This window comes from Echinococcus granulosus (genome assembly GCF_000524195.1).
Source record: "Echinococcus granulosus chromosome Unknown EG_S00016, whole genome shotgun sequence".
NCBI lineage: Eukaryota > Metazoa > Platyhelminthes > Cestoda > Cyclophyllidea > Taeniidae > Echinococcus > Echinococcus granulosus.
This window is the reverse complement of record NW_020170396.1, coordinates 1183868-1206344: the sequence shown is the minus strand read 5'-3', so window position 1 is coordinate 1206344 and position 22477 is coordinate 1183868. Positions and strand designations below refer to the sequence as shown.

The 22477-nt window shown below is 40.7% G+C and overlaps 1 protein-coding gene across 1 annotated transcript; it reads left to right on the top strand. All coding sequences in view use genetic code 11, as the record gives it.

The window, feature by feature from the left end:
- Window positions 1–1679: 1679 nt before the first annotated feature.
- Window positions 1680–21613, top strand: EGR_03251 (hypothetical protein; the record flags this gene model as incomplete). The annotated part of the gene is made up of 11 exons (XM_024492500.1): window positions 1680–1838; window positions 2019–2397; window positions 3321–3511; window positions 5566–5794; window positions 7317–7510; window positions 11247–11477; window positions 12471–12734; window positions 13774–14184; window positions 17976–18369; window positions 18523–18767; window positions 21566–21613. 11 exons carry the CDS (start codon window positions 1680–1682, stop codon window positions 21611–21613), a joined length of 2745 nt encoding a protein of 914 aa, XP_024353174.1.
- Between the last annotated feature and the right edge of the window lie 864 nt (window positions 21614–22477).

The following is a 22477-nucleotide window of genomic DNA, read 5'->3' as shown; positions in this document are numbered from 1 at the left end:
CAAATTAGTTGAATGCTAATAAACTAAAGAAGTAAATGGATGTGCATTACCACACTTATTCAAAAGAAGATGAGCATCACAGAATTCACTTTCTAAAGTAAGTTTAAATCAACATCACAGCTAATTATCTACCTACTCAAAACTTCGTTAAAACATCTGATAAGTCGAGAAATCTGTTAAGCACAACAACAGCAGAGAAGTAATTTCCATACGCTATACTAATTTCATTAAAAACTCAAAAAACTAATGCGCTTTGTTTTGTAACAACCCAAAAGCATGAAAAACATACGAGCTGTAAAAAATCGGAAAAGTCGTAGCACACGATCATAAAAAGAAAAACATGAAATCAAAAAAAAAATAAAGTGAAAACAAAAATTGCAAAACAAGGCAAAAGAATGTGTGATTCACGCAAATAATAAGTACACTTGCATGATCGGACAAAAAATTCAAGAATTTCGCTAAATCTCTATACCCGAAATCCAAAGGCCTAAAGGGATAAGAAGCGAAACAATGCAAATAAACATTGCTAAAGAGGAAATCTAAAACAATTAAAAATGCATGTAGCAACTAAAATAAATCAACAAGTTGAAATGAAACCACAAATTGCCGCCTAGTTCGTCAAAAAATAATACAAGAATCGCAGGCAGAGTACCAGAATGCCATTCAAATCCACTGACGTTGCAAATGTTTAAATAAAAGACTTAGAAACAGAAGCAACTAAAGTCTCCAAAATAACAGAAATGGCAATTGACTAACAATGTAGTACAAATAAAACTAAGCGTGTGACACCTAGAATAACTCAGCTTATTATGCACAGAATATGTAGGGAGCATTTTAACAATATGTGAATACTTAACAGCTTGGGAATATATTTATACAATTGGTTAATTACACGAAAACTTCTTAGAGGTCATTAAGAAAAAATTAGTCAGCTCAAACAAACTCCAATTCTTTAAAAATAAAAATTTGTTAAGATAAAGTATAAATTCTATGCAAACATGTTTTTTTGCTTCTATGTAAAAGTAATATTAAAATTCGTTTATAGGCCTTGCTAAATAAATGGAAAGATTTTCCTAAAATAAAAAATAAAGGCTTTTGTTTAATATTTTTATTTTTTCGCAACGTTTATTTTTTGTTTTGTTACCCGTTTTTAGTTGCTTTAAGGCCACATTCTTAATCTTTTCATAAACGTTGCTTTTATGCAACTCAATCGCTTTTGTTTTAATTGTTAGAATCGTGCCCATAATTCGAAATTTGGTGGTTTGTCCCGCATTGGATATTACACACGCTGTAATCTTGGTGCTAATGTGTTACTAGGTTTAGTATTTGTAAATGTGATGTATCTTATGCCTTAAGCTACTTCCAACTATGCAACATCGTGCATTTTTTTGGCTTTTTTCTAATATTTGGCTGTACGCATTTATTTGGGCATTTCGGTATTCAACTATGTCTTTCGAGCAGTCTTAACCCGTTGTTAAGACGTGTGCTTATTGTGCACCATCAGCTGACTGATTGTCCTTCGCTGATTTGTTTTTCATGCTGCTTAAAATGCTGTAAATGTTGGGAATTCTGCTTTATTTGTTATGGATATCTACCCTCGGAATCTTTTTTGCCCATACAGTGGTGTTCATTATTATATATCGTTATTTACTGCTCTAGAAACTTGTTCCGACTTTTGAATGAAGACACGTCGTACCTCTGCAGAACCACTCAAGATCGTTGCCGGAGTGAGAACGCGAAGAACAGCTCGTATCGGTTCTCCGTCATCTCGTACGCAAAATGATGCTCAACCTGATGAGGGTGGTAGTGTTCAACCGGTTATTTCGACTACCGAAAAAGTAGATGAACCTCCATTGAAGTCTAGACAGGGTATTTTTTATTTCATCTCTTAATATCATATCTTAGCTGGCCAAAAAGTTTCCCTAAAGGATGTATGGACGGCAGATGACCGAAGGCTATTCTTCCTAGGCGTTCGTTTGGTATGAGGTCCAGCAATTACGTAACAATACTTCTTTTAGTATGGGCGAAACTTTAACGAACTGGCACGTTTCGTAAGGTCTCGAGGCCACCGCAATGACACCTATTCCACCAGCGCCACTGCTAACCAACCTTCCACCTGTGCTGAAGCTCCTGGGACCGGTTCTCAGCCGATTGGATCCTCAGTCGTGGCACCAGTTGCTGTAGCTGCTGGACTTTTGCCTGGCAACCCTCCAAACCAATCTGGAGTTCAATTGGCAGCGATGGACGGACGGACCAAGGAGCAGGTGCGACTCCTCTACCAACAGACTTGGCATAAACTCCGGCGCTACATAAAGTATCCGGACGATGTCCCTCAGCACGTTCGCGAGGTCTATGCTATCATTAATTGGTCGGTGATGCGATTTCGTATCAAAAAAAGTAGGCATTTGCTTCGAATTTTTTAGATGAAGGGATTAGTTGATGATGTTTGTTCGCGATTCTGACAGATGTTAGGTGTCTGAACAATTATGAGTTTTCTGTGTTTACTTATTAATGCATGGAACTAAGTACTTGTTTAATTTTTGCATGATTTATTCCGTCTTTGAAATACTGTTCGTTGGTATTTTCTTAGCAATGGCATTTTCATGTCCTTCAGGTGACCTTTCTTTCAATTGTCTTTGGTAGTACTTAGCACACCCGTTACCGGGTATCATTGTGCCGCCCCGATTTTCTCATCTTAGCCCAAGCGTTGCGTATGTGACAATTAATTGGAAGGAAATGAATTAAATTAGAAAAGAAACAAGGTATGCAGAACCGACGCTACATTCCAAACACAAGAACCTGGGCTGTGGGGGTTGGTTTTCTATAAGATCCAGGCAGCGGGCGTGCTAATCTATGTAACATTAAAAGTTTTTAATCCCCAAAACCCTACGCACGGTTAAATATGGGGTTGTTTAAATATAATCTTATTCCTAATAATTCCATTTCGTTTTAGCTCTCGACAATCGGCTGGGGGAAAAATTAAATGAACTCGTTCACTATGGGTGGGTGTCAAATTCGTAAATTGGAATGCTTACTGACTCTGTAACATTTGTTCCCAAAACTGAATAGGTCAACTTGCGTTAAACACAAGGGCCGTCGCTTCCTGTTGCGCACTCCCGTGTGTCCCATCCTGAAACAGCTTAATCACATTTCCGGCAAGTGCACCTTTACTAATATATTAATAAGTAGAAATTTGTCAGCTGGAAGTTTGTTGCACTTGTTTAGACTGAGGCACCACTGGGCACCCTAAATAGAATTGATTCGCCTGCAGTATGCTCCCATCAAAAAGCACCATCATTTCCCATCACTTTTTTGTCCAGCACCGACCCAGGAGTTTACATTGCCTGAGGATGTGTGGGTGGAGCTGGTTCCAGCTACTCAGATGGTCGCCTGGAGAGTACTGCAAGCCGAACAAAATCCTCGTTTGAGACTCAAAACAGACATCAATCGGCAACTTTCGGACGTTATCAGTCTTGCCGAGGCAAAGTGGATCCTTCCCACCGACTTGATTGTATGTCTCCATCGAGTTATTGAGCACCGTGTCTCATTTGCGTTTAATGAAATCTACACATGAATTCCTTATCTTGAATGCTTAATCTGTCACGATTCATTAAGGAAGAAAATGGTATTTTGAGGCAAATGCACTGTAGCTTAACTTTAATTCAATCGAATAAGACGTCTTGATCACTTGATTTCCCGTTTTGTTGTTCCGAACCAGAATGGATTATCCTTTACTTTCTTTTTAGTCGAAGGAAAATTCATCGAGCAATTTGTTTTCGCAATACTGCCTTAAAATCTGGAGGTTACGATTTTATTCTACAGGCTTACCAATACGAAAAAGTCAAATTCATATTTTCAATATTTTCATTGTTTTGAACCGACTATGTTTCCGTGAAAAATCATACTCGCTGTTTTCTTGACTCATTGACTGGTGGGAAGTCTTTTTATGCTACAGTCACTAATTACATATATATTTAAACAAGGCAGGTTTTCGTTATTGTATCTCACAGACAATTCTGAAATCCCCAAAAAAAAACACCGAGTTGTTTTTTGGGATCCGCACAGTTACATGTGCTCTTCTCTTTTTTTTGCAAAATTACCGGTGGAAGTTTATTTGAGTGAGGAAAATTTTTGCCGTATCCTTACAGATGCTGCTATTAAGAGGCGCAGTAAAAGGGTGTCAAGTTTTCCCGTTTTAGGAGAGTGCGTTTTCCCTTTTTTAGCAGTGGTACTACAGTGTATTGGTAAAATTAAATTTCGGGGCAAAAAATTTCACTCATATCCCGACCTTTTACAGTTTTTTGGTGTTTTCTGCGTAACAATCCATCAAATTTCAGAGAATTTGGGGGTTGTGGTTATTTTCTGTTGTGAATTTCCCTTATCACTTAACTTTATAATTTAACAGAGGAAATTTTCAAATTCCTAGATCTGTATCAAGTATTTTAGTGACGAATTTGACCTTAATATTTGTAAAGCAATTCAAAAGCGATTATGATGTTGTGCCTTCCAGAAACCTACTATTACAAGTCGGAATTCTGCTGAGGGTAAACGATCGTGCTATGATTTGCTTTAGTTGCAAATTCCACTTAAAAGGTACCCCTCGATGAGAATGCTTAGATGATTTCCGGGTTCGTTGTGATACGAGCTCCCGAATTTGAGGTTTTTACATCAGGAAATAGGAAGACGTTTTTCACCGAAACTGAGCACAGACTAAGAAATTGGAAAGACTACAAAAACAACACCAGCGTTTACTTTCGTGTGAAGGTACGCCAGCGATGACTGGCGCTGAAATATCGTGCACAAGATCACGAGACATGATAAGCGTACTGAAGGACTTGAAGACTCATGTTATGACCGACACGGTGATAGATCTGTGAGAATCTGGAAAGGCTCGCATACTCAAATACAGTTAAACTACCGTTCTATTACATAGTCTCTGTCTTGTTTTGAGTATCTTAGCGTCCTTTGCGTTTTTTCCCCATCTTGTCGGCCATTAATGTCAGTATTGAGTGTGAGAACCATCCACTAGATATATGGACGAGAATGGCTATCCCTTACCCTGAGATTCCCGAATTTAGCTGTAGTTTTTCGTTATGTATATTTGAATGAGTCCATCCGTCTTCTCTATCAGAACTATATCGATGGTTATTTACGCACTATTGCCGAGAGTACATTTTCTACTTTAACCAATTTTTGAGTAAACAATCATCCAATGGTAAAAACAACCTGCGCCCAGTTTTTGTTTTTCCTTCCCCCTCTTCTTTCTTTCATCGCCACTTATTGGCCTCGTAGTTACTCTCGGCTTGTAATCTGCCGGAGTACCAGGTTTGTAATTTACTTTTTCCGCATTATTAGTGTAAGAAGTTGTTTTATGAGAGATTTCAGCTCGTTCCATTACTGATTATTCTGCAAAACTTGGGTTCGGAGTAGTTGTCAAAAGTCGACTCGATCTCAATAGCCCTTCTGTTGTGTCTTTGAACATTAAACCATCCAATAAGTAAAGCACGTTGTTAAAACATTAAAGTGCTCTCACTTTTTCCTCTAACCTCCTTCTATTGTTCTCAGCGATTCCTTCTGTGTCCCTCCGCGGAAACAAAGCCAGAAGAGAAAGGGGGCGTCTCGGAGAAGCTCCTGCTGCGTCTCCAGAGGGAACATCGACTCGATGGAGCCATTAGTCTGCAGGAGGTCTCTCGTACCCGCTCGACCGACATCGCGCTCAACGCCTACCTCGCACGACGCCAAGCCAGCCAGGACGTTCCCAAGCCCACAGCCGCTGGTGAAGCCGCTGGCGAGGGTGAGCTAAGCTAGAGTTGGTTATGTAGCGTCCATATTATCTCTGAAGGTTTTTTGAAGTGTACTAGTCTAGAGTTGGCTTCAATACCACTTTACGAAATGGTTGGGCCACCAATGCAATGATTTTCATTATATTTTCTAATGGAATCGGCCCATAGGGTCATTTAACATGTAAGGTAATTTGAGGAAAAAATATAATGCATAGTTTTAAATTCATCGGGACTGAAAACTAACCTATTTCCGACAAATGTCTGGTTCCCAGTATGGTGCTCGTTCTAAAGTGTAGAATTTCTTGCCGTTGAAAATGGTGCTACTTTTAAGGAACATCGGACCTTCTATGCTTCATTCTCCACTAGTCCCTGTAGTACTCTTCTAATAACTGCGGGCAGTGTTGAGTAAGAGTTTTGGCCATTTACTGGTTATTCCGAAGCAGGGACGTGCTTATCCTCAGATATCCACTGGTGATGCGACAAAGTTTTTTGGATGTAAGAAATTTGGTTTCCGAGTTTGTTATATGCTTAGCTATTTGGCGGATTTACTTGTACCGCCTGACAGCAGCAGTATCGGCAGTGACCATCACAGGCATAAATAACGATTGCGTGATGAAGATTGGATAGATGAAAAATGTACGGTAGAGCGAATCCCTCCATTTCTGACGTGCTGCCACTCATGAATATAGTTTTTCTCGTTAAAAATCGCGCTTATGAGTGTGCAAGGTGAGCGCTGATGGTAGCAGTGGTTGTTGCCGTTGTTGCAACTCCTAACAGCTTGCATAGCTATAATTTTAGGTCAAAGTAAAAAAGCGAGACTTCGCCCCCCTCCCCTCCTCATTTCCCTCTCCTCCTCTTTTCATTACTACTTTTGACTTCCCATTTGTTCACGCTCAGCTTAATGGCACCATTGATGAGGTGAAGTGCATGTTAGCGATCGGGAGTGGTGCCAGAAAGTACGTGCCCCTTTAAACCGAAGGGTCATGCTGCTTGAAATTTACTTAGATTGCATAAACTTTAAAACACTTGGCTGGTGTCACCTTCCATTTTATATCTCTTGAAAATTTAGCCAATGATCTCTAAAGTCGTTACTAGTAGATACTTTTTTGATAGCCTGTTTTAAATAAATTAATCTCTATTAATATATCCAAATTGAGAAATGCTCATGAGTAGGGAGGTGAAACAGTGGTGAGGTCGGAAATCTTTTTTTTTCATTTGCAAGGCTCAGGCAAGTAGGTGCTTTCGTTTGAGAGCCTAATTGCGATAGGTCAGTCCGTATTTATAAGCTCAAATTGCATTGAACAGTTGGAGGCTATTAAAATGTTTGTACAATGTAAACAAACCAGAAGTTGAGTTTAAAAGCTTGCATCGACACTTGCTAGGAGCCAGCGGTTAGGTTCGATTGTTGCGAAAGCTGATGGGTTTACGAACTAACTGACGCTTTTACAGATTTATCAGCCTACAGGGAAACAATAAAGTGCTTTTTGAAAATGTTATCTTAATCTTCCATTTTTTCCCTCCTAATACCAACAGATGCGCCGGGTGCCAGCGGTACTACAAGCACCTCCACTGCCGCCACCGGTACCTCAAAAGCCTCGGCACAGGAAGGGCAACGTCACCTAGTACCTTCTAGGACAGGCGGTTCTGGTGCCTCGCCCAACTCCACTGCTGTTCGTCTTGATCTCCGTGGGGTTGGAAAACAGTTAGCCAACGGTGTCACCTTTGAGGTAGGTTGTTTGCTTTGTCATTGGCGGTTGTTCAATATTCACCATTCTCTCCACGTTTCTACTTTGAGAGCATAGATCGTACTATCTAGTGTTTGTTTGAGGGAGGAGGTTGGGGAGGGAGGGAAAGGGGAAATAAAATCAGCACACCAGGAGAAGTCGAGCACTGCGTTGATTTTAGCATGTAAGCAAGGGCCCTTTTCAATGCCAATTTACTTATTTGATTATTGCGACACTTAAATCCCAAATACGTTTATATTTCATGAAAAACATATGACGCGATGGCACTACCATTTAATGGTGACGTAATTCTGGGACTTCGTGCCATATACCTAAGCGCCCGGCTTGCTTTGATTTATGAGAGGTATTTATGTCAAATATTGCTTAGCTAATACCTTGACAATACAGCTAAAGCACCCTAGGAAAGTCAGTTTCACTTCATATTCAGTGATGGATTGCTGATTTTCGATGATCCAAACAGGTGAAAATAACTAGAAGAAAAGTGTGGCAATGAGTTGCTACAATGTACAAGTAGTTTGAGTCACCATTATGGGCTTCTGTGGAATGCTGTCTTTGTACTTAGCATGAACCGACTTTCTGAAATTTCAAATGTTCTTGAGTTGTTGTGCTTACTGTCGCCACGGAAGCATTGATCTCCTGTGCTGTTTCAAGTCAAACCAGGCGTGGCTGCTTGGAATCAGGCAGGCGTTCTCCATGCCAAATGTTCAGTGCAAGAACTACTGAGGTCGTGAGCTGGGGACGGGATCACCGCAATCAGGACCATCGCTGATGTAGAAATATATGATCGTTTTCGAAACGTTTACTGCTACTGAGTGTCCTATCGTCATGCTGTGCTTGAAGTTCCCTAGGGATCTCAGCAGTTTTACGTCTTTGTTGGCAAGTGACTTAATCACCATATGGTACTGCATGGGCGCCTTACCAGTGGACCGGGCAACGACAACGTGTGCACCGGTTGTTTATGTAATATAGCGCACTTGTCACATTACTGTTTGCACTGCCGCCATGGTGTTACTCATTTTTATACTAAACCGGTAAAATTAAAAGCCTCAGTTTTATTTTAAGTGGCTTCATATCTCACGGACCAGTTCACTTCTGATCTTCAACAGAAAAAAAAACTCACGACTTCGCGAGAAATGAATGCTATGGTGGACTAAAAAGGATGACTTCCTTCGATGTGATCGCTTTATATTTGCTTTTTGAATGATACTAGAAAGCTGTGCTCTCGCTTGATCCCTTCTGATCGGCCAATATAACGTGCATACGTGCTTTAAATGGACTAGTAATCACTGAGGGCAAAGGACAATTAAACACTATAAGTGTGCGAGGCTGAAATTACTCTGGTCTCCGGTATACCCCATGAGTCAGTCGGATACCACATATGCCAACCCCGTAATTCCCTCTGCTCGCACACACACACGCGTCGGCAAATAGAGAGGTCTGTATTGAAGACTTTGTCTCCTGATTGCCGCGACTTGGGAACTAGACAGGATACGAACTCACGCCTATAAACAGCAGTTTTCACTAGATATCCATCTTTAGCGTTTCCCGTTTAAGCCGCCGTCTGTATACTTTTTAATGCTAACTATTCCTCGGTTTAAAATCTGAAATGCAAATGATTAGCAGGAGACAGCATTGTCTGCATTTTAGTCTCAGTATTTTGGTTTTAGGAGAGCCCTTTATCATCCGAGCAGAAGTTTGCTTTTCATCAGATGGACTTTCAATAGCGCCTAAATTTTTCGCTTAGTATTTCATCATTTACCCACTGGAAAAGGCATTCGGCTCTTTCAGCGGACTAAGCTAATTGCTTTATTACACTGCCAAGTGAATACGCAATTCTGTACTCCTTGGGAGACGCCTTTAATACATAAGAGCTGTCTTTTTTGCAATTTGGCGAAAGCAAATTGCAATCTGGCATAATTAGCACTAGTGATGTATTCTTAAAGATCACCCGAATTTGGGATTAAAAAGAGTAAATATAAGTGTTTCAGGAGTTATTTCTACCGATTACCTATTTTGTCATTTTTGATAGCCATACTGGAGTCGAAACAGTGTTGCCCCATACTAGACGGATAAGGTCAAGGAGGCCTAAAGCGGTTTCCTTCCTCGTCTACTTTTACCAGATTTATTCGCCCTTAAAAATTTTTGCCTGACCGTAAGGCTTTGGCCATAATTAATGCGTGCAAAATGCAACTTTTGGGTGACTTAGGCGAAGGTGATGTTGGTTTGACTTTGCTCTAGGACAGGCTATAGCTCTCAACTCATTGAATTAGAGTAGATAATTGTTCATATTTTTTGCTTGCATCTGTGGCCTTTTTGGTCAGAAAAAAGTTTGTCATTCATGCGTACGGAGCAGGAAAATTGGAGGTGCTCTTTTTGGGACTATATGATGTAATTTTAGCTACATTTGGACAGTTGTCTTCTCAGTTTTAGTAAAACAAACTTATTCAAACACGGAAGTACATTTAGGTATCCGGGATGTTTCAATAGCCGCGAAACCAAAATGCATTGGAACTGAAGTTTCCCCATTTTCTTGAATCATGGCAGGCGACTTATGAAGGTTCCCGTCAGTGAAATTAGAGGTAGCGATTCGCTTGCTGCTAACCTAAAATCATAAAACATACGGCTATTTTTTAACTGGTAGAAAAAATACAAACTCGGTATGAAATGGCCGCGAATTCTCAATATTGCTACTGTGAGCCTGTGGATGTCGTATAAAGTGACTTATTTACTTCTGCTGGGAAGTTGCTGTGGAAATTTTCAAGAAAGATGTTCAACATATGTTAACTACAGTCATATTTTTGGTCGTTTTTGCACTCAGAAGTAACACACTCATAAGCTATTCTACCCGGAATGATTCACTTTCTTCTGTTTACCGTCACTGACCGTGGTGAAATCCATCCACTTGTACACGAATGTTGCCAGTTAACCGTTCAAAAAACCACCAAAAGTACATGCAGTCATGGTAATGTAAGTAATAGCTAGTGCTTTCTGACTGCATTATCGTGGAATCGTCTTTGAAAACATGCTCATTTGGAACCGGAATTTCGTCATCCTCGATTATGCAATCCTTATGTGATGCAACATCACGCAGGCACTTCCAGACGAGGAGGTTTCTAGCGGTTAGTGTTTCAGAAGTTCATTTAAGCAGTTAACCCCGGCAGCGCTTTTTAACCAAGATATCACCCATCGGTGACACTGGTAGTCGCTGTAAGCATTCGAAAACAAGCTGGTTTGACCTTGACGCCACTACAACGGAACGTTTTTTGGAAACATCGTGGTTTCAAATCGTACTGCGCTCAAAATACTCTCGTCAGTTCCTGCAGATGGTTGTGGCATGCTGTAATTCGTTTCAAGTTGCGACTACTTGCCAAACTGGGGAATCACCGATATAATTATGACATCTTTTTCCCCTTACTCATCACTGGTTTCGACTTGCATAAAGTCCAACTTTTTTGGGTGGGAAGTTTATGTGTATTTAGTTTTGGATTGAACTTTTCCCGTGCTTAGAGCTACGAGACTGTTGGACTGTGCTTTCCGGTCTTTCATCACTGAGGTTACCATTTTACTGAGCGAATTTGATTTTTCTCTCTTCCTCAATAACCTTTTTGCTTTGGGATGCATCAAGCCAAAGCTATCATAGTTTGATTTGAATAATTTACACCGCTTTCTCACCCATGGGATTCCGACTACTGCGCTAGTGTTGTTGCTTTCGTCGTAGGAGGCACGGGGTATCAAGTTGGTGGTCATCTACCTCGCCCTCGGCTGCCCTGCGCGCATTCGTTTCGAGTACGACTTTTTACAGTCGAGCTCGACAAGAGCCTCCGCGTCCTCCTCTTACCCGACATCCTTGCCCAAGGAGGCCATCGCAAATGGCGAGGGCATCACTAACGGCCTTCGTCGCCTCCTTCACCTCAGTGCCAGCGAATACCTCAACCTCAAAAGCTGGAATGTGGGTATTCTCCCCAGTTTTTACTTTAATGGCATTCTGCTTTGTGTTTCGATTTAAACCGCGACACTGGATATGCTTACCTGGGATGATTCGTTGGTACACTGTTCCCTAGGCACCGTTTTTTTCCTCCTATTAAAGGTTGTTGCATTTTTTTTATGGACACAAATCAGCCAAATCCTGTGTGACGTGTATGTGCGCATGCTATTTTGTTACTGAAGTGCGCATTTAATTCCCAATCCGCTTCCTTCTTTTGTACTCATTTCATGTTTCATTGCCAATGGGATATGCGCGATTGGCATGGATCAACGCAATTACTTTGAATAGAATTTTGAACATGAAATTTGTTAGCCGTCAGAACTACTGGGATTAATGTTAGTTTCAGTTTGCTAATCGGAAATCTGAAATGCAACTTGGCCAAATTCAAATGTTCTAATTGGGCGTGAAAGAAAGTCATTAGAAAGTCAACTGGCTTTCAAATCAGTGGCACTGCCTTAATATTCACTTCTGTACGTTATTCAAATTTATGAAACGAGGATTTTTCTCTTTTATAGTGCTTTCATTTCCATAATTTTTCAAAGGCCTGTAAAATAATTTTTAATCACACACCGAAAGCCTAAGTATTTTACACATCTTGCAGCCGTCTGTGTCCGCAGCCGACGGCCTAGTTGCTAGGTGAAATCGCTTTACTAAATACTTTTTGCCCTTTTATCTGGGAGGAGTTATAACTCCAGGGCCTGTGAAAAGCATTCTTTCAAACGGTAAAGTTGCCTAGTTTTCACAGCAAGCATAATTTTCCAGGCTTCGCTGACCATATTCTAGTTCATCTTGGCGTTGCGTGGTGATCAATCCTTACGAAATGTAGAAAATGAAGTTGGAATGCTTGGGCTGGTTTCGCTCTCGGAAACTCCTTTACCCAAAAATCACCGTTTTAAGTGGTCTTGTTTCGGATTAGTTGAGACGCCCGCCTAAGGATCACTCATTTCAATGTTACAGGTACCAGTTCGTTCGACCGCCACTGCCACGACTGTTCAAACCACCACGGTGAAGGCTACGTCAGCATCAAGGTCGTCAGGGAGACAGATGAAGGCGCCGACAGCGACGGTTACGAACAATGTGACTGTGCCAGCACCACTCTCAGAGGCTGATCCATCGATTAAACCGCCTGGTCAGACCGCCGTAACAAAGTCTAAAACCGAGTTTTCGACGCCGGCATCTCATGTTCCTGGGGGGCACGAGATTATTTTGGTCGGCGAAGGAGTAAGCGCTCCGTTTTCATCTTGAATCTATTTCCATTTTGCCATTTAACAGCCTTTTTTGATCAACTTCACTCGGCTTTTGACGATAAGACCATGGTGAGAACAACTTGCAATGACGAAATAACCGAGCAGAAGTCATATATTCATCAAGAAGGAAGTTTTATCTGCATAGGCATATAATTCCAAGTGCGTCTGACGACCAGATATTCCATCAATTACATATTTTTCCTACTTTAATGACATTGGAGAATTGAAGTCTTCCTCTCATTTCCTCCGCTTGTCGGGATTTTTCTCTCCAACCTATTAAGACTTTAAACTTCCACGGGATACTGTTTTATGTGCTCCTGTGGATGCGTTTGAGAAACCTTGATGGTAGGTCATCCATGTCATTACCTTTATGAATAGACTATCGAGGACGCTTTTTGACGCCGCTGCAAGTTTGCACTCAAGTTTCTCATATTCGCTACCTTTAATTAATGTGTGGTTGGTAAGGCTTGCACTTTTCTGGGTTTCCTGGCCATCAATGTTATGTTTTATGCTAGCTTTCTTTGGGTTAAGGATCTGTATTACATTGTTTTAACTAAATGCTATCTTGACCTTAAGTGTAACATGTAATGTGTTGCAGTTGAGGTAACTTGGCTAAATGGATCAAATATATGACAAGCGTAAACACAAATGTTAATTCATGCCCACTGGATAATTAATTTTAGCATGGAGGAAAACTTTTTTAACATTTACGGACATCTGAGGGTCGCATCTCAGAAACCCTTTTTGCTTTTTTCTTCGACTAAACGAAAATTGATTCGAAACCTGATTTGATTTGATACTAGAATTAGTGAATTGTTAATGATGTTTGCTCTGCTTCTGGCTAGGAATAAGGCGAAACTTATGGTTCTTTTGCTTTTGAATTTACACGTCATTGTATTAAAAGAACACAGGGAATTTCACTCGCTTCTCTTCCTGGTAATAAAGCATAGGAAGATATGCAAAAGCGACATAAGTATATTCCACTTTCAAACCCATTATTGACTGGCCTTTAGCAAAAGCAAAAGACCAAGATGGTGGTCGCACGGCAGCTGAACGTGCAACGACCGGTGGTCCCACTGCCCTCTAGCATTGGCGATGCCGGTCTCACCATCCCCCTTAGGTCACCGTCCTCTCCGCGTCCTATCCTTCCGCTGCCGGTTCCTAAGGTGCCCATCCCACCGCTTCACTCTTCGGCCGCTGCCACCGCCAGCCTGCCCGTCTGTAAGGCGGCCGCCCCACCGCCTACCACCTCGCTACATGCGCTGCGTGCCTTCAGTCAGAACCAGGCGCGGCGGGTGCGCAGACACCGCATGGCCATGGGCGCCTTGCGCAGATGTAGATTCGTCCCCGCTCCCCCGCCGCCTCCTCAACCGCTGCCTTCTGTTGCGGAGCCGTCAACGGTGGAGAGTATCCCGTTCCATTTGGTACGTGGGTTCCCTGCTTCTAATGGGTGGCAAAACATGACCCTGCACTTTTTTGCTTCTTCATTGTGAGAGGAGGGAGGAAGAAGAGGTCAGTTGACGCTTATAATATCGCCTCCCCTTTCGACGCCATAATTACGTTAGCTGGTTGTTTGTGGTGTTGTTCCTTTTTATTACTTTCTCGCTCAATGATAGGCTTTCTTGGTTGCAAAGGAGAGTATAAAAACAGATTAATTTCAATTATGCGTTGTTAAATCATGAGGTTTTCATTGCTACAGAGGAATTTATCATAAATATGCATAAATATATTACTGATGGTTTTTTTCATATTTCATATTTGACCGCATGTCCTGGAAGGCATTTATCTTGCTATTTGTGACGGTATAATTCATGACGAGATCCACATCGACGTTTCGTTTCTTCAGTTATGTGCAGACATTAGATATGTGGGCAAGCATATAAATCTTAATTTGATCACATGATTTGAGGAATTCATAGTCTTTTTGAAATCCGTTTCTGACATGGAAGTGTCGACTAGCCACTACACCCCGATTTTTAAGTTCTGACTACGGTATTGCCTCAACCACATCCAAAGTTAGAGTTTATCTTTTCCAACCGGTCTGAATGGTGGTCTTTTATACGGTTTTGGTAGTCACTCACACAATAACGGTCGCAAATCATGGGATTGTCCCTGTAAACCACTGCTTGAAATTTTTGGTTCCAAATTTCCTCAATTTGTATCCTTTTAAAATACCGTTTTTGCACTCGGGTTGCTGTCAATGGATTTCGGGTATCTCGGTTTGGTTAGATTTTGGTCACATGAAACTGAGAAGTAGCCTGGAGGCGCCTTCAGAGTAATCTTTGTGTTATTAATCAACGTTATAAAAACCGGATCGCTTAAAATTCTTATCCCTAAATGATGATTTTAGGCTAACACGTGTGTGTATTATTTCGCACCCCGAGGTAGTGTTTTTAACACATTCTGAGTGTCGAACTACCATTGTTTTCGATCTCATTTTTAACTTCCTTAAATGACCACACTCTTTTGCAGTCGACAGGCATTTATCTGTGACAGAGTCCCTATGTTTAAGCCAGTCAGTCGTGTGTAGCCTTGGAATACGCAAAAAAACGGAAGAGATGGTATCTTCTACAGGATCACCTTTCATTAACACTAATGAGTATCGGCGTAAAACTCTCTTTCCCCCGCAGACTGCGCGAGTCCGGTTCTTTCCAAGGTGATTTTACTGAGTAACCTTAGAACGAAAACCCAGTTAGGGTAAACATTTGGATCGAAGTGCGTAACACTTTTCCGTGACAGGGTTTTTTGAAGAGTACCTGAAGTCCCGTTTTTTCATTCGCTCTGCATTTTCACCTTCAAAATTGTTCTCTTCAAACACTCCATTCTCGCGGCGATTGCTCTGGTCGCCTTTAATATAAGTAGTTGGAAGAACCTTTCATTAAGAATTGCATAAATCGTTCAGGGAATACGAAAGGCACTTTTCGGTCTTAGGATATACGGCATGCTTGTTTATCTATTTACCCGTCGTTTTAAGGTAATTTTGACTAAAATACCCAGTAGTCGAGCTATGATTTGCGCATTATAACAGGAAATTTCATGTTAAAAGTGAGAAAACACCGTTTCGTTCGCAGATATCTATTAAATTTTACTTTTATTGCTGGAATTAATGACTATTGCATCATTATCTACAAAATCCATAGTTTTAATACAGCTAAAATTGGAAACGTGGCAAAACTAACAGAACGCTTTTTTCTAATGGAGAAACTATGAGTATTTAACATTTAATGTATTTTCAATGGGTAAATGACCGAATTTATGTCGATGCGATGACAAAGGTGTCATACGTTAGGTAGTGATTTTCGTATCTCTCATTTTATGGTGCATCATTTGATTAGCATCTGGTTAGGGTGAATTTGCTAACTCCTCATTTTTTACTGGACACATTCATTAGGAGCTTGTGCAGCTCAAGAAGTAAATGCTGCTTAGAAGCTGTGCGCTGATCACTCATTACCTTGTTCTGGTTAAAATTGTTTCGGACTGACTAATTTCTACTGCCACTCTCCCCCTCCCACGGTCTTGTTAGCAATGTGAACGAGGTAACTAAGCAAATCGCACAGACACATTACTCAAAATGTCAAGTCACTGATTTGTGCTTTTGTGACAATTGTGTGTTTGCCCTGTCGGTTGTCTGTCTTTTCCCAATTAAGGAACTTTTCTGTGCTAAAAAATGACTGAAATTGGCAAGCAGTTCCGTCGCCGGAGTATTGGCGGACATACAGGCACACTTTTCGATACTAGTGTGGCTCTGCCTTTTTAGTGAAAATTAACTAACGGAGATGTGTCCATTAACTTTTCATAAATGTCTTATCCTTGTCCAAGATCTTCCCGTTTCCTGAACAAACTTGCAGAGTATGACTTGCTGACATTTGTTTATAGGATTGATGAAATTCTGAGGAAGTTATTTATCCGTTTTAGTATATTTTTACACATTAAGTTTTCCTATCGTAAATAAGTTACTACATACAGACATGCACCATACATTTAATTGCAGAGTAGTAGAAAAGGGTAAGTTTTTCTTCCCGTTGTGGATAGATTGCCCAGTCATGTTGCAAATTATTTCCATTGTCATAAACTAAAACACAACGTTGTCTCCGAACAGATCTGGCTTGGCTTCGTATTCCTCGTACTTTGAATGCGCTAAATACCGAAACGTCATACGATGCAATAAAAGCCACCAGTGAGTACTGTGTTCCATTACCTCACGTAAACAGTTCTCTTCAAAGAAGGATGGATAACGACTGACATTTCTAAGGTCCCACCATCTCGCTACCCTTGTTAGTGGTCTTGTGACTCCCACATTTTGTTATTCCTAGATGCTGTATGAATAATTCGGCATTGTGTTTTTAATTATATCTTTAAACAATGGCAATCTATTAATTCATTCACATGTTGATTCTATAGAGGCTTGTTCAGTTTAAATATTGCATATTTATGTAGCTGCTGGTTTAACAAGATGCCTTGCTTATCACAAAGTGGTCATTTAGGTCCGCCCTTTGTAAAACATCACATCTCCTTTGCGAATACATTCGCTTTCTGTGTAAAGATTAGATGTGTTCTGTTTGATTCGCCGCTATTTTCGTGTGAATTAATGCTGAGAAGCAGTAAACCATGCAGCATTACGGAAAGTCTCAATTCACATAAGAATTAATGGCAATTAGTTGTATAAGGTTTATTACTCCTCAATTTGGTCTTAAAGCCCTTCAAACTGAGTTAGCTATATCACCTCCTTTCTACTGACCCTTTCTCGTCTAACTCCGAACTGCTGGAACAAATGCTGTTTATCTTTAAACTCAGCTACTATGGAAAAAATCGCCTAATGCACCGCCTCTCCATGGCCATCACGCCGTACTTCTTTCATCCGAGAAATTTTTTTACCGTTAAAAACGTCCTGCTTAAATCAAGTCTAAAATGCTCTTTTTATGGTCACCTCCGAATTATGCTGGCTTTGTGATGCTGGTGTTGTCAAACTTGGTAGATTTATGATGTGCTATTAATAACCGTTCCTTGCGAGCACGAGTACGAATAAAATGACTGAGTGAAAGTCCATTTCAAAAGCAGTAAAATTAACGGCTACATCTGCTCTACCGAGCGGGGAAGATGTAATACTCGCGATGACCAAAAGTGGTCTAATTATCTGGAACAGCAATCATGGTTATGTATTTGATTTTTCATGATTTCCTTGAGGCAAAGTGCTATTGTCCCCAATTTTGCCTAGGCTCAGGGCGTCGTCGTCACCAATCCGGTCGCAGAAATACCTGTCACGGGGGCCCCGGTATTGACCTCCCAATCAAACCAGGGCGAGATAAGCCTCCCCTTCTCTATCGACGCCTGTTCGAATGTGTCGACAAGCGATTCGCTTAAGTCACTCCTCAATGCTTTCATGGCGAACGCTCCGCCAGGCCTGGACCTGGGAACCCCCACAAAGGAGGTGTCTCAGCCCCTATCCTCACCCAACTTCCTCCACTTCACGCCCGAAACCCAGGCTACCACCGATATGGTCCATCAGGAGGATTCCTCTTCTTTTTCAACATTCATTAACACCCTTGCAGCTAATCAACCCACAACCTCGCACCTAATGGAGTCGCTTTCTTTGAACGATTCCTTGCAGCGTAAGGTTTTATCATTTCGGATCGGGTTCTGTTTCATCTCTCGGTATGTAGTTATTTATGCTTCCAAATTATCGCATAAATTGGATCGTTTCCTATAGTTAGCGTGAGCTTTCTCCCGTATCACAACTCATTTATCCAATGCTCGCTTCTTAGAAAAAATATACCAGGATATGATACAACCATCTAGCACCTCGACGCTTGATCTTCCGTTGCGCTCTAAGCTCCCAGTGTCTGGTGAAGGTGATGCCACCCATCCGAGTGCTGAAATGCACGGCGGGATAGAAACGATCAAAATTGATGAAGTTCAGTCAATCTCTCAGGAGCAATACCTACAACAGCAGCAGCAGCTGGGAGAGGAAGAACAGCAGAACTTACTGCAAATGCCTCGAGAGAAGCAAGTTAGTTGCATTTTGCCTGAATATCGTTAAGGGTTTTTTAAAATCGTGGTTTTTTTTTACGGATTTTCGTTTGGAAGGTTTTCTTGCATTTGATACTTTCCTTTTTGAAATTATTTACTTCATTGTAACTCTCTCACAGTGGTTGAGGTGATTTTCTATTGGACTGATATGATAGTTAAGGAACCGTTTATTTGGTTATGAACGCTTATTTCTCTGTCCTGGTAGCACATAACTTTGACTGTGGAGTTTGATGAAGATTTTCTGGTGAACTTTGGTCAATCTTGCTTGCGATTGCGCGTGATGCCAATAAAACCAACTTCATGACTTATCAGAAGCGTGTATTTATTACTTGTTCAATACAGATAAACTTATTTGTTCTTTTTCAGGAGGGTATCAAACGCTATTGCAATGTCCTGCTATGTTTATGTTCGAGCTATCATAAAACCGCTTTATATGCCAAGTCACTGAGGGAGAGAGTAGGTGGCTCTCATTCAAACCGACTTGCGCACTCAAATGTTGCTTTAATGCAGCAGCTGATTTGTGCAATTTAACCCTATTTTGTGTTTGTGTGCTATCCCAGATGGGGGAGTAGTAAGCTTATCTTGTGAATCTGAAAGCACCTTTTGCGCAATAAAAAAGGAAAATTATCAAGTAGTTAAAAATGAGATTATAATTTCGATATCATCAGAGTAACTAAGCCTGCTGAAAGCATCTGAGCCACAGCCGTGAGTGTTTTTACCGTCGCATTTAGAAGAGCGAAATAAAAAACGTAACCACTTGCTTACCATTCGTGAGGCGCTTGATAATTTCAATTAAAACTATATGGAAATAATTCAATCGTGATATCGTTATGAAATTCAAAGCAGGTAAAATACTATGGCGGTGGGCAGCATCTTTAGCGTGATGGGCTTCTACTTGTAAATGAAAATTAAAATAACCATTCCGGTGAACTTTTGGTTCATTTCTGTCCCCAAATAAATGAGTCTTATGAATTCTGGGGGGTAGATACTCGACCTCTAAATTTTTGTTTTTTTCTAATTCGTGTTGATTATAGCAAATGCACCCGGAAGGGCGATGCAGCCTTGTTGTAGACCATGGTATATTTATCGTAGGCATTTTTTGTGTGCATCCTCAATACACTGAATGCATCCATTTTCAGGAAGCAAATCTGGAGGCTGTTTTTGTGCCTTTTTTGGTCACATATGATTTCGAGATGCATTTCTGGAATGTAAAAGCCTCTAAGCCCTTCCTTCTTTTCACACTTACATTCTATCAATCCTTGTCAGTCTTTATTACCATTGATCTCCGAGAAATTATCCCTACGTTATCGGTTTATCCCTCCGGAGCGACAGTAGGCACAAGGCGCATCACTGGCCTCCAGGCTCCACTTCTTATTTATCCCGATTTCATGGCTATTTTCATCAGTATGGTGTTTTTTCGTGGCGAATAATCTCCCAGTTGATGTTGTGACTGTCCTTTCATCGGCCTTTTCTGAATGATGACAGACCAGTGCATGGAAAGGTAACATGATCTTACTCAAGCCACTTTATTCTTTCTGCCAAAAATTCATCTATAAAGGCCAAATAGGCGACGGATTTGCCACCATACTGCGTAGTGTAAATGTCACCTTGTATCCTATCTCCAATTATTTTTTATGTCGCCGTCTGAGGGTGTTCACCTTGAATCACATCTAGAGATTGCTAGTCGGGCGGCAAAGTGAGACGGGGGATTTTGATTTCTGTTCTTAAGCATTCCTTTGGTTTGTATTTGCTTTAATTTTCCAATTAAATACTTCGATATTTACTCTTTCATACCCTCCTATCGCCCCCGCCTCACTTCACCTTTGCCATTCAAGTAGATTGAGTCACACTGATTTTCATCCCAAATCATCTAAAGGGCTTTTTAAGCATAGCCCTTGAATTCGATTACCTCTATGACACTTCTTGTTGGAGTATTTACGCTCATTTGGTAAATAGGATATTCAATCATAGCTACTCAGAAGCATCATCGTATAAAACAACGTATCTGCGTAACTATTCGGGAAGTGCGATGCCCTCAAAAGTAACATTAATGAGACGATGTGGTGAATTAAGGTTACCACACACACTTGCTCATAAACAAGTGGTATTTGAAACAGTGGACGATGTTTGTCCCTTGGGCAAAGGAATTAACGCCACCACCTCCTCCCCTTGGACTTGGAGAAAGTTTCACATGTGTAATTTTTCTCGTGGCTGATTTTTAACTACTCTGCCACATTATTTTTTTGTACTTTCACTTTCACTCTACCTTAAAGCACTTTTAAATCTTGTTTCTCCTCAGTGAAATTAACCGCAAATGAGTTTTCCAGTTTATTGTGTGAATACCCGGGACTCCGCTCACGCAAGAATTTTAGGCAGATTCAGCACTCATTTATTCATCAGAACCTACTTTTGATTCATTGCCATATCGTCTGTTTCCCTTCATAGTTGATGTTGATGCATGTTTTATGCGACCGATACATTAGTATATTTTCAATCTCAAAATGGGCTTTTAATTTACCGGTTTTGAAAGTGTCTGGAGTAGATTATTGTTACTCAAAGACTTATTGTTCCTATTTCAAAGCAGAAATGGCTGTTACAGGGTGAGGCCGGTAGTTCAAGACAGTGGATTAGTGTGAATTGGAGCTTTAATTCTGCATTAATAAATAATCGCTTTGATCTCCATATATGCGACATCAGATACCTTTGTTTTCGAATAACAATGACTTGTGGAACAACTGAATTATTCAAATAAAATCCTTTACCTTATTTTTTTTGTAGAATCAAACGGCGCCGAAGACCTACGCAATTGGTTTGAGACATATATGAGTGAACCCTCAGAGAGTCCGTAAATAAGTATGCAAACAGTATTGAGAAATATAATTAACCACTTATTTTGCTAACCGTCTTTCCATCAGCTTTTTATTCTCTCTAACTCAGGATAATACGTCCAGAGTACGGCTCCTACTTTTTTCAACTTGAGCGCTCAAACTTTTTTTCACATCCTTGAAAATTGTAGGTCCAAAAACTGAATTAGACGGACAGGCGTATTTACGATTGAAAGGCATTTCTCGTTTTAAATTTAAAGACACGCATTTGGTCCTTGAATGGGTGTCAGCAAACCTGGGGTCTATATCACTTATGAATAAGTAATGGCTAAATGCCTGACATGGGTGCTCACTTTGTACCCAGTTTAAAAGTCAACACTAGTGCCTTAATAGATACTTTAACAAATATTTTAAAAAAAGTAAAGCATGATAATTCCTTTTACGTTATGCAAGTAGTTCACATTAACTTGACACTTCATGCATTTAATTGCATGAAGTGGCGTGATAAAACAAAATTTCACGTGGCGCACTTTGCCTCACACAGCGCATAGGAGCGTGAGGAACTAGGACAACTTTTATGGTGCTTGGGTTAGGTGTCAAACCATGTCCATGAACCCACCGCCAGGTTGTCGTCGAATAGCAATACAAATAGCCTGTACAAATGCTACCCTCTCCACTCCGAGGTCAGGAGAGGTGAATAGATGAGGATGCTGCACGCTGATAATGGGTCAGTGTACGTCTCGGGCAAGCAGTTCGGAACAGGTACGTTTCAATAAAATATTTTTTTGAGCATTGGCAGAAGACAGTTTCAGTGGATGGCGGATTCCGACAACTACTTTTATCCATTACAATTCCCTGGAATCGC